We start from the raw sequence: 13,538 nt of genomic DNA, 5'->3' as shown, positions 1-13,538 counted from the left end.
GTATTAGTGTTGGATGATATTACCTGTATTAGTTACCTGTATTAGTGTTGATGATGTTACCTGTATAAGTGTTGATGATATTACCTGAATAAGTGTTGGATGATATTACCTGTATTAGTGTTAGGCGATGTTACCTGTATTAGTGTTGGATGATATTACATGTATTAGTGTTGGGTGTTGTTACCTGTATTAGTGTTGGGTGATATTACCTGTATTAGTGTTGGGTGATGTTACCTGTATAAGTGTTGGATGATGTTACCTGTATTAGTGTTGGATGATGTTACCTGAATTAGTGTTGGATGATATTACCTGTATAAGTGTTGGATGATGTTACCTGTATTAGTGTTGGATGATATTACCTGTATTAGTGTTGGATGATGTTACCTGTATAAGTGTTGGATGATATTACCTGTATTAGTGTTGGATGATGTTACCTGTGTAAGTGTTGGATGATGTTATTGTTACCTTTATTAGTGTTGGATGATGTTACTTGTATTATTGTTGGATGATATTACCTGTATAAGTGTTGGATGATATTACCTGTATTAGTGTTGGATGGTATTACCTGTATAAGTGTTGGATGATATTACCTGTATTAGTGTTGGGTGGTCTGGCCACTCCTGTTGAAGTTCTCTTACTCTGACCATCAGTCTCTGTAGTATAGGGACACACTGAATGACCTCTGACAAGTTTGGGTCACGGTAAACATCATAACCCTGAGGTGATGATTTCTCAGCCTGATTATCATATACAGGAGTTATCTCCTCTTGTAGTGTCTGACTGGCCACCAGGTGGCTTCCTAATGTCTGCCTTTCTACTTCTGACACTGTCGAGGAGAGAAAAAATGAAATTACGAAAAAAGTATGTAATTGTTTGTATCACTTATTGAGATGAAATCTGTTCTTACTTAATAGGTTTCCAAGTGTCTCTATTGTTTTTTTAACATAAGATTAAACTTACAGTTCCACTGCCCTCTACACAAAGGTGCAGCAATGCTATAGCACAACAATGAGGGCTCTGTGATATCCTGGGTCATGACCTCTGTCACATGACTTTGCTTTAACCAATCAGAGGAGGACAGACTTGAGAACAGTAGCTGGTGGGTGTGGCTTACAGCTGTCACTTCTCTGTCAGTCACTCTATTGGGTGTGTCCTCTATTTCCGGTTCCGAGGGCTCAGATAAACCAGTATCTTCCAGAGAGGAGGGTGTTATCAAGTCTTGGAAATCCTACCAAAAGAAATACACATAGCAAAAATTCAGTAGGATTGAATACACATTTTACATATTTTAAGATAACAAAATCTCAAACCTTTCACATTTTGTAGACACCTATTACAATATAGTTCTGTACAATGACACACTGATCTACATGTTAAAAATCTTATTTTCTTTCATGAATTTTTTTTTGTATTTTGAAGACAAATTTCAACCTCAGTCCAGGCCACCCTGACTAACCTGCTGAAAGGAAGGAAAGTTCTGTCTGAATTCCTCCTCCTCTATCACGTCGATGTCTCTGTCGTCGCCGTGGAGTTTTGTCTTGTATTTATACAGACCCTCCTCAGCCTCTTTCTGACGTCGTATCTCCTCCTGCTGTTTCCATGACAACATAAAACGATTGAAGATTTGGTGCAATGACATCAGAATCTCTCTGTTCAATTCCTTTCTCATAATAGCTGAGTTTCGCAGTAAAAACAATGCACCAAGGTAAAGTCTGAAAGAGGAAGGGATAGAACGTAACATATTAGAACCAGCATGATATAGTTTAATTTATTATACTTTCATGTTAAATACTAAAATCTGATTGGTTTAGACGCAGGTAACAATCCGTTCGATTACCCTGAGCCTTAGCAACATACGTGACAACGGGTAACACAACGGTAATGCCACATGCGTGGAAATTATGCGCGTACGGTTCACCGTAGAATTCTCAAAACGTCAGTTGCGCGTTTGAAAGAACCGGAATTATCTTGACGTCAATAAAAGCTTGCTTGCGATAAAGCTTACTTGAAAACAACAAACGACAGACGATACATGCTTTGCCAGTGTAGGAAACATGCTTGCGAGCCAGAAATAACGAACCTTATAACCTGATAAATGACTCGAATTCGAGTATCAAACAAACAATAAGGAGATTAGTGAACCGGTGAGTGTGAAAGCTTTCTATACATGAGCGTAAAGACGATCGACGTTTTTTTTTTGACGTCCTAAATCAATAAGACATTAAGTATAATAAAATAAATTGTGCCTGTTTTGTAGGGTAACATTTGAAATTGACAAAAAACCATTGTCAACCTCCGCTGACGCGTCGGTTGACAATGGTTTTCCTTGGGGTGTCAATTACAAATGTTACCCTACAAAACAGGCACCATTTATATAATATTATAGTCCTCTCCTCAACCAATGAAAATTCAACACTTTTCTATAAAGGCAGAAAACAAATAACTACACATTTACCTTGAAGTTTGCTCTGTCCCGTTCTCCTCCACCTGACCCCTACAACCAGACACCAGTCTCTCTACTAACAGGATTTTCTGAGCTAGCTTCCAACTGCTGAATACATCTGATGAAATGAACGGGAACTTTACCAACAGATGAGCTGCTTCCCTGATGTGACCAACTGTCTCATGGACCTTGAGAGCAAAATATATATTTATAAATTTATATTTCTGAGAAATTCTCAATAACTACTAGGTGAAAACTGAACCCAATTTTTAATTTGTAATTCAAACTTATTCCATCATTAGAAGTGCTTCTACCTGACTGGTCACTTTCAGTCTGTCTGTCAATTGTTGTGCATTGTTTGCTTCTGTTGCACAACCGGCTATAAGCCTCATCCCACATCTCACCTGAAACAAAAAAGGTCTCATGTTTTCTTTACAGTTAAAATGCTGAAATGTCTTTTAACATGAGAACATATCTAACTTGTAAAATCATTTGAAATTTAAAAGAAAGAGCAAACAGCCCACATTGTGGACTCGGGGAGGGGGGGGGCATAAAAAAACAACCTGTAACTTTATAATCACTCACCTGCTGGAGGGCGACTATGAAGGGTGTGGTGATGTCTCTGTACAGAGGGAACTCCTCCTCCAGGGAACTGACCAATCGCTGGAGAGTTTTCTGCCAGGTTCTCTCTTCTGCAATCTCATTGGATATTTCTCCAGTTTTACAAATTGTTAATAATTTTTCCATCAGCTGAATTGTGTGAGTGGTAGATCCTTTGGTACTGACAAAGTCTCTTATCATATTCAAAAGTTGTTTGTACTGCAAGAGAGCAATGACTTTCAAAGTCAAGAAAGACAACTGACAGAGAAACTGATAAAATTTACACACATATTGCCCAAAATGTTTTGTCAAAAGGGCATTTTATTTGTCCTTTGAAAATGGGTGAAACAATTGAATTTTACTGAGATATTCATGTGATATATCTGCAAGTTCACACAAAAAAATTGCGATCGTATGCAAGACAAAAATTGACCTGGCTATGCCACTGATAAATCTGTATGCTAACAATTCTATTGTCATTAACATATAGCCATCACATTAATCCTGAAATATCAAGCCACTAACCTGACAGGTACTTGGTCTGTAGGCCTGCTGGGACCGTAAAGCCTCTATCTGTCTCTGTAACTTCTCCCTCCTGTCAATCAAGTGGAGGATCAAAGGATGTTGTAGATGGGAGGGCGTGTCCAGCAGATGTAGACCTGTCATTTGTCTGTGATGAATGACCTTGACCTCAATATCTGTATTGATCTCCTCCAGCTGATATAAAAATTATTTAACTATTAATTTATTTTTTATTTATTTTTGATTTATATAAATTTACTTGAAAATTATTTTCAGTTTATTCAATTTTGCAACAGGAAAAAAAAATCAAGAGCAAAAACATTTTTACATTAATTTCTTAATGTAAACATTTTCTGTACTTCATCTTACCTCCCTTTGTTTAAGCTGTAGTTTGATCTGTGTTTTGACCACAGGATCAACAGGTGACCTTGGTTTGTGGAGGAGCATGCCCAGTAGACCTACATACACCCACTGTCTCCCTACTGTTCTCATATCAGCCTCATTATCACAAACGGCAAGGATTCCACTCAAACACTCCCTGACTATAAATAGATCAGGACCCATAACTCCATGCAAGAGGTCTGTTATAGTTTGGATTATTTGTTCACTGTCCGTATGAGAGGTATCTTTGTTTAGGAGGCAGTTGATGAACTCAGACACACTCTGTTTGTATTTATCCTGATTCCTTTGTTTTAAACATTGCCAGACTGGAGTGAAGTATTGATACAAACACTTGGACATTGTGCTGTCTCAACAATTTCCTAAAAGGACAACACAATGACTTTGTATATTATTAATATTTGTCATACAAATTATTTAATTTATTGACTTTCAATAAATTCCTGAAGCTTGTGAATACACACAACACATAATTAAAACTTACCTAGTTTTGAGATTCCCTTTACACAACATTTAACCTTGAGACCAGATGTGCTGTGACAGGATCTGTAATTTGTGTAGCCTTGATTTTAAGTCTCTCAGGGAAACATGAATAGTGAGATGTCTGTCCTGTGATGGCTTTAGTGTTTCCTCAGATTCTCCACACATCAGGTGGTAGGCAGTCTGACTTAGTACTGACTTATGAAGACTTTCTGGACTCTAAAACATATTTAATTTGATGACATTAATCAATTTTTTTTGACATGTAGCCAGCAATTAAACAGTATTACTTCATATGAATTGAACAAGAGCACACAAGCAATAATATATTAAATTATGATTCCTTTGTTACTGAGAATTGTGCTGTGCCAAGTACTTAGTCAAATGTCTGTGGATATAGTCCTTTTAGTTTTTTCCTGTTCTTAATTCTCATCACATTTGGTTTAAACATTAGACAACAACAAGAGAACATATAAATACATTTAATATTATTTAGATTTTTTTGTCATAATTATATCCTACAAACGGAGCCGGAAGAGATATGGTAATGCAATCATGCGTGTGTTTTTCAAAAATTTTTCACTCATATAAAGTCACCACCACTTGTTGGTGGAGAGATGCAAATTTTCTCCTTTACTCAGGTCATAGCTGCAGAACTGTAGCTCTGTGCTTGAGAAAATTCAGACAGGTAAAGCAGGGAGCTACAGATCCATGTGTTGTAAAAACTTCTGATTTACACTGATTTTTTTCTTCCTCACTTCAGGTAGAGCATGCAAGCAGAGAACTTCAGTTCTGCAGCTATTAGGGGCCATTGAGCAGTGAGGGTTACATGGAAACTCGGTTTATATGGTCTAATCCAAAGGACCAGTCTCCACGTTCTACAGTGGGATTCAAATCAACGACATAAGGATCAACTCCTTACTTCACCATTCTAGAGCAGTTGCTCTAACCACTGCATCACTGTTTTCAATGGAAGCAACTTAATGCTGTTTCTTACTAAAGTGCAGGAATTCCTTAGAGTACATCAGCACAATCAAGGTCAATATTTTATTGATAAACCAATTCTTTAAATGTTTAAATTATAAACATTTTTAAAGAGCCAGTATTGTTTAACATCTTTGCTCTTTTGTTTTTTTTAAATTACAGTTACTGTTTGCTAGTCTAGCCCATTTATTCTCTTATCATTCAATTTCTGCACTGATGCAAAGACTGCATAGAGATTTAAATGTTTTGTCATTCAGATCACCTCAGCTATTTACGATTCCATTGCCACAATGTGTTTTTGTTAATAGCAGGAAGTAAATTACATTTTACCTGGATACACATCATACATAACAAATGGCCAATACGTATCACGATTTGAAGTATTGTGAAAGAAATTTATCTACTAGACAACAGAGAAAGTAATACTTCTAAATTAGTAAGTGTTGAGTATGTTGAAAGCTAATAGTATTACACACTCATACCTCTACCTAGAGTGTCTTCATTACCTACACTCTGATAATAACTATTTTTAAGAGTTTGAAACAACAACAATGGACCAGGTACCAGATACAGCCCAGCACTTTATTGAGTGTGACACGGGATTATGTAGGAACTTTTCTGTGTTTTACTGCAACACCTGTCATCAGCGAATATGTGATGAATGCAAACAGCGCCATCTAGAGCAGAACAGTGGACATGAGATTGTCTTCTATCAGGAGAGAAAAAGAAAACTTCCTTCTGAAAAATGCAGGATCCACCCCACACAGGATATAAGTGTTTACTGTAAAGTTTGCCAGGATCCTCTTTGTTCTACATGCTTTGCCCAACATTACAGAAATCATGATATAAGTGACCTTGAAACAATCTACAATGACATGCTACAGCAATGTCAGAAACAAATTACTGACATCTGGAAAACAGACATTCCTGAAGCTAAAAATAATATTGAATCAATTGGGAAAAAGAGAGAAAATGCCAAGAGAGAAATTGCCACGTTTAGGTTTTCGATGAAAAATAGAGCAGATGAACTGAAAGAGGTTGTTGATAATATACTAGCTGATAATAATAAAAAGTTAGATGAGATTGAGAACTCTATCCTAACCGAAATGATGGAACAAAAGAAGGAAACAGAGGACTACATAAAGTACCTTGAAAAAATGATTGCAGATTATGAGAGTAAAATGTCTTCAATAAAACATACCGAACTCATGAAATTCCAATTAGATATTTCATTAGCTACCCTTAAGATGCCTAGCAAATCTGAAGCCAAACTGCCAATTTTAACATTAGGTACACTTAATAAACAAGAAATAGCCAAGCAGTTTTGTGAAATTGAACTAGATTTATCAGAACGGTTTAAACTTTCCTCTGTCACAAAAGTAAGTGAAAAAACTATCCAGACAGAACTATTGTCTCATTTGTCTCACTTACCCCCAAACAAATTCTGGTCCAGTGATCTTATGAATATCATTCAGTATGACATGGAAGAAAACATCTTTCATAAAATATATATCACTTTTTTAAATTTCCAAGGTAACCACACAGTAACAACAGAGGGAGAACTGCTTTACACAGATAACAATAGACAAATTGTATACAGAGTAACTAGTGACATGTCCATCAACAAATTCATTGAGACAGAAAGCTGGGAACCTGGAGCCATCTTCTCCTCTCCTATCAATGGACACATACTGGTTGTGATGGAGAGAAATCTAGTCTATAAAATAACCAGATACAGCAGAGAAGGAAGAAAGTTACAGGACATACGGCGGGATGATAAAGGACAAAATATCTACCAAAGTATAGATTACATCACCGAGAACATTAATGGTGATATCTGCACATCTGACTCTAATGCCAATAAGGTTGTGGTGGTGACAGCCTCAGGAGAGTACCGCTTCTCTTACTCTGGTCACCAGTCTCATCATGGATTCCGTCCTTATGGAATCTGTACAGATGTCCTGGGAAACATTTTGTGTGTAATGGCTATAATATGTCTAATGACACTTTTAGTGTCCACCTGCTGGACATTAATGGTCAGTTTCTGTCTATCCTACTCACACCACAACAATGTCCTCCACGTCCCCGTGCTCTCTGTGTTGATGATCAACACAATCTGTGGGTCGGGGGGAGAAGTTCTACTGTCTCTGTGTACAAGTATTTACAGAAAACAGAAAAATGATATCTTATTTACTGTATTATGTTTATGCTAATTAGTGTTAATTTAATGGAGAAATGAACAAAGGTTCACTGGAAAATGAATTTAGTTGAAAACATATTCAAATCCCAGATTTAATCCATTGATAATTGTTTTATAATAACAGTCTTGTTGTTGATTGCTTATATCTATATTTGAGACAAATACTACACAAATAACAAGCCAGATAACTATGTTGTGACACACAAGGAAGTTCACCTATATCTCCACAGCATTTGATCGTTATCAATAATCTTTGCAATATGAAATTACAGAGTTTGTAATATTAATATTATCAAATATTATTATGTATCATAGTGTTTTTCCCCAAACAACCATAATATTTTAAATTGTACAATACACATGTAAAATTTTTTTGTTCTCTTCACTGTTATAAAATTGGCCAGTTTGTTTTGATTTGCTTAGAATACTAATTGTCAATGAGCATTTGAACATTCAATGTTGCTCTACAGCTGTCAAATATTAAACAATGTCATGTACGTACATGTATTAAAAGTAGCTTATTACATGGATTTATCAAGGCTGTTTTTACTACCAGTGTTTTCCCCTCAAGAAAAAGGTGCAAAAATTCCCCTTTTTCAGATAGAAAATTCTCTGATTAAACGGAAAATATTTAAAACATCGTTCTGAAATTTTCCATTTTTGTCTGATTGAAGTTTAACAGCATATCCTAATTTACCATCCTAGTCATTTAAATGCTTTTAAAAGAAAGAATTATATTATTCAAGCTTTTATTTGATATTGATTGGTAAACATGTGCCAAGTCCATGACGTCAAAAGATATGTAACTATGCGATTGCAGAGTTAAAAAGAAAATGTAGATGAGTAGGATGGAGCTTATATCACTATGAATTGGAAGAATGGAGTAACAACAAAAACAATATCAGTAGTGAAACATGAAAAACAGAATTAATTTGTGATAGATATTCAGCAAAAAAAATGAAATAAAGTACTGACCTGGTTTAATTTTTTTTTTATTTTGTCTAAAAAGTGAAGTTTTTGTGGCTTTTGTGAAGGTCTACAAATGACCCTCAGAAGCTTTTTGAATGGAGAATTTTGCTCCATTTATTTAAAAATTTTCTTGGGGGGCTTGCCCCCGGATAAACCAGCCTCTGGCACTCAGATAGCCTGCGGCTTTCAATTTTCCCCTTTACATATTAAACGGTAGTAAAACAAAATAGCTAGATAAATCCCTAATTAATAGACCAGGGTCAAAGCTATCAAGTTAATTTTAGTATCTAAGACTAAATCCAACCTTACCCAATTTTCTCTGGTCCTTTCAATACTTATACTTGATGTCGTGCTCTGAGGGGATGGAGACCAGTTTAACCACCAGTTAAGTCCCTTAGCGGACGTGTTGGTCCACAATTGTTGGTACAGATCACAAAGTATATCACACAAAGTGTTACTGACAGCTTCCTGTAAATTAATGTCTTAAAATTTGCATATCATTATGATAACATTTTTGTATGTCCAATAGCAAGTTCTCTAAATTACTGTACGTGTACTGTACATAATTTGGCGTAACTTTTCAAAATTTAGCGTAATCACTGGGTTTGGAATTGTTGTTGTCATCCTGAATTAGCGCTACATGTCCATTCAGTGTATTGTATATATGTAAAAGATTTGTTAGAGACACAGTGTATTGATTTCATAAATTTAATAGCACATTGCTTTCTGTGCCTAAGCAACTAAAATATGAAGCCTGCTTTTTAAAGTACACTGTATACACTATTACTTTACTTAGATCTTTCCTGTGTATTTAACATCAATTTACTCATCACATTGAAGTTGGCCTCAGTTCAATAATAAAACACTAAAATTACCTGACTTTTGTCTTCACACTTTGCTTTCAGTTTTGCTAAAACCATCAGTGACAAAGGTGTAAACTGGCTTCCATAGTTAACTAATGCCCCTATCTCTGATGAAGCAGTACATTCTAATGATGTCAACATTTCATTGACTAGCTTCAGTTCAGAGAGAACAAACATGTGATCATGAAGAGGCCAAAGGTCAACATGCTTCCCAGATGTTGATTGGCTGCACAGAGACAAATGATTGTTGTATTCTGATTGGTCCATTTCCATTGCATTGTCCACTGCCTTTATTTCCTCTTGTGTTAGGTTATATTGCTGAAGGAGTATTCTAACCTTTCTGATGGTCTCTGTGTTATTGCCTGGAAGTTTATCAATTCAAATATTGCAATAGGTAATGCAAACAAAAACAAAATCATGAGGTTCAAATTAAAGGAGAATAGACAAAACAGAAAGCAATGTCACTTCAGAAACTTAGCTAACAGTTATAAGAGAATCCCCATCTTATAAAAAAGATTTATTTTTTGGTTGAAGGCATGTTTTATTCATACCATATGGAATTTCAGCTTTCACTTCAGTCCCTGCATTCATTACTAATGACACAAGTTCACTCCTCCTGCCAAGGTTTAACTGGATTTTGTATTTCATAATGAGGTCAGCAGCCTCTCTATGGACATCAGACAGTTTACAGAGGTCACTTAGGGTCAAGCAGTTCTCAGCCTCACTCTGGGTTCTGTAAGGAGGTGGGTGACCATGGGAGTTCCAGAACCTGATGTAACAATCTGTCTCCTCATATCCTGACAGCAGAACTTCACCAGCCTGGTACAGATGTGGGAAACACTCCATAAACCTAAGGGAGAAAATGTGTTTTATGAATATCACATAATCTCTGTAGTTGTCCATCTCACTGTTGAAGAATACTAGTATAATCATAAGTTTTCAGTGGAAATGCCAAAATCAACAATTATCAAAGCACAGAGAAAAATTTTATAATTCTTTTTTTTTTTGGTCATTAAAAAAATTGATTTCAATGAATTTGACAAAAATTATGGACTTCTTTTCAGTTTTGACTATTTTTTTTTCAATGAATTGAACCAAGTACTGACATGCCACTGTAATGAATCTAGTACAGGAATATCCCATTACTTGACTTAGATCTTTACCTCTCACCCATTACAGGCAGTAGTTTGTCCTTGACCCAGGAGTAAAACAGAATGACCTTGTTAAGGTCATGATCCTGTGTGTAGGTAACCAAGGACTCCCTCATTCTAGCAACCCAGCAGATCTTATCCATTACCTAGCAACCAATAATATTTTTATCTTAATGAAAATCCAGCTTTCTATAGATACTTAAATTGTCATGAATGTTTTGAAAATTGGGAATTGAATTAGTGATTTCAACATTTTAAATAGTTGTATGGGTCAAGAGGAGTGAAAACTCAGAAACATACCTTTATTATGTCTTGGAAATCCTTGTCTTTACCTAGGAAGCTGAATTGTTGTAGGATTTTATCTGTCTGTATTATGTCAATCATCAGATTCTCAAGGGTTTGATAATCTACATCAAAACTCTCCTTGCTCCCTTCTACAAACAAATTCACAAACAAAATCACTCTTTTTCTTTCAACTTGAGATAATGGGCACCACAAATACATTGTACAGTACTGTGTGACATTCTTACATTCATTAAAATTTCATAGAAGCAAAGTACTAAATTGCCTGATAGATATTGACCTACCCTCTAAGAACTTTTTCAGTGTGTCCCCCTGTGGAGCCCCCAGTGATAAAACCCTACTGACGTGAGACACCAGAGTGTAGAGGTTCACAGCCCACACATAGCTGTCTCCCCCACAGACAGACCTCAGAACCTGGGGACAATGACGGGGGTCCATATAGTACTGCATGACATCAGCTGAAGAAAAGAAAAATTCAAAAAAACATCATTATTGATCCTTTTTTTTCCTTTCTGAAGTCTGATTGCTGTTTTTCTATTTGTTCTGCAATTCACAACAATTACTGAGAAAAGTTGGAAGACATATTCATTGCTTACCATTATCAATATTTCTGTATTTCTCCAGCACCAGACTCTTTACACTGTTGACCACCTGTCCCATGACCCCCTGTACCAGCTCAAGGTGACCTTTAATGTCGTCAAGCAGAAGAAATTTTGACCTTGACCTACTCAGTGCTTCCCTGTAGCTCTCTAACATCTGTTGTAGGAGCAGAGAGCGCAGAGTGAGTGTGTCTGGTGTAGAGAGATCCATGTACAACATACATACAGACAACAGACTCTGCCATGTACACAGGTTAAGTGAATTATTGTCTACATTGCCAGAAGACTGTCTACAATATAAATTATTTCATATTCAACCTGAAGAAAAAATTAAATATCAAAACGATCATCACACCTCACTTACTAGTATTACAAAAGTGAGAAAATTTTTATGCAATGCAGTTTAAGTTTCCAAATAAAGTAAAGTAATAAAATGTTGGATGAGCTTAAGTTCAAGCTACTCCTACAATGCCTGTTTGTTTACTAACAAAATGATGGTCTACATCATAATATATTTCTAATTAAACAAACCTGTAAAGAAACCTGAAAAAATCAAATAGCAAAAAGATCACACCTTTAACTTATCCAAGAAGAGAGAAATTCTTTATGCGATGTAGTTTTAAAATTAAAGTTTCCAAATAGAGATTTGAAATAAAATGAGATTCATTTTAACCCCCTCTTACAATGATTGTTTACTAACAAAATTTTAAACATTAAGAACACCTTATAATATACGCTTAAAATGTTTAATTTTAAATTTTATCTTAGATGTTTATCATGCCCTGTAGTAAAATAATTTCTCAGGGCAATTTTTGGGGAGTATGTTATAAACTTACTCCCTGATGTGGATTCCTCTCAGCAGAACAGATTAAAGCATCTCCAAATCACAGTCCTGCCAATATTCCTCCATGCAAAACTGAAGTAACATGTTGTCACAAAGATATGGTTATACGTTAAAGTCATTAAATATTATATTGCAAGAGGGGTTGTCGTCCATACGTACATTTCGAATCACAATAGGTCGGAACAAAATGGTAAATTAAAGACTTTGTTTTAAGAATATCAGCAACATACATATTAACTTTTGTTTTGCTTTATATTCAAAATGAAAACAAAGAGCCAATTTAAAACAAGTTGTTAACAAAAACTCTCTCGCTGTCAACATATTATTCAATCAAAAAAGAAGTAGAAGAAGTCATATATGCCAGAGTAAACCTTTGATAACAAAACATGTTTGCAAAATACTTCAAACCCCCCCCCCCTCAAATAATTGGAATTTTTGCAAGTCAAGAGAACATAAAACTGTCCAAAATTTATTGACTGAATCAAATACAAAACTTGATTTTGTTTGTTTTTCTGATAATAATTCTCTATATCAATTTCCATTCAGCATTTGCAGTGAAAATTAGCTTAAGTAGCATTTACCTCCCATCTAAATAAATTTTCACCCCTCTGTTCCTAACTGCTCAGGAAACCGCTCTTCAAACTTGACAAAACTTTTAATGTTAGTCATTATACTTTCTGTTCTCTGGCAAACTGTTTTGTCAACACATGAACCAAACAGCTTGGTTCTTTGGTCAAACAAAATGCATGTTGCCCTCGAACTCAGTCAATGACTGTACATGTATAATATCCAATTTTATATAATGATATAAAGATAAAAAAAACTTTTTCTCGCATACTTTATTTTTCAGTATTTAGAGGCTTAACAACTTAATTTCAACATTAACCAAAGAAACATTAACATCCCTCAAACAAAGGACAATTTGAATCATGTGTCTCATGGCATACTTTTAATTGATAAACTAACCTACAGTATCTCTCGAGACTGTAGCTCTACTGGTTTATACTTAAAACAAAGGAAGAGAAAAGTAGCAGTTGGGACCTGAGACTCTAAATCAGCAATAAATAGAAAATTTATCATTGTCACTCATCAAAATGAAAACCGATGTATATAATTATGTATCTTAGTGAAGTCTACTTGGGTGCCAAGTTATATTGAAATCGAACCAACACTGTAGGAGA

The 13,538-nt window shown here is 35.4% G+C and overlaps 2 protein-coding genes across 2 annotated transcripts; one reads left to right on the top strand and one right to left on the bottom strand.

The window, feature by feature from the left end:
- Positions 1 to 590: 590 nt before the first annotated feature.
- On the bottom strand, positions 591 to 13,026 carry LOC134277902 (midasin-like; the record flags this gene model as incomplete). Its single annotated transcript, XM_062760197.1, is given in 19 exon segments — positions 591 to 826; positions 961 to 1,228; positions 1,457 to 1,712; positions 2,456 to 2,631; positions 2,758 to 2,847; positions 3,029 to 3,262; positions 3,569 to 3,760; positions 3,935 to 4,247; positions 4,249 to 4,326; positions 4,449 to 4,663; positions 8,907 to 9,065; positions 9,473 to 9,822; positions 10,012 to 10,310; positions 10,624 to 10,757; positions 10,912 to 11,045; positions 11,199 to 11,372; positions 11,511 to 11,803; positions 12,045 to 12,056; positions 12,962 to 13,026. Coding segments are annotated over 19 exon segments (3,678 nt in total), but the record flags the coding sequence as incomplete, so codon positions are not given.
- Positions 5,699 to 8,005, top strand: LOC134277903 (uncharacterized). The gene is made up of 3 exons (XM_062760198.1): positions 5,699 to 5,847; positions 5,963 to 7,390; positions 7,432 to 8,005. The coding sequence occupies exons 2-3, from the start codon at positions 5,980 to 5,982 to the stop codon at positions 7,608 to 7,610; spliced, it is 1,590 nt and encodes a 529-aa protein (XP_062616182.1). The 5' UTR covers positions 5,699 to 5,847; positions 5,963 to 5,979; the 3' UTR covers positions 7,611 to 8,005.
- Positions 13,027 to 13,538: the final 512 nt, after the last annotated feature.

Source organism: Saccostrea cucullata, unplaced genomic scaffold (assembly GCF_032062105.1).
Source record: "Saccostrea cucullata isolate Sc308-1 unplaced genomic scaffold, CSIRO_AGI_Scuc_v1 ctg6964, whole genome shotgun sequence".
Classification (NCBI taxonomy): Eukaryota; Metazoa; Mollusca; class Bivalvia; order Ostreida; family Ostreidae; genus Saccostrea; species Saccostrea cuccullata.
This window is presented reverse-complemented; position numbering and strand designations above follow the sequence as displayed.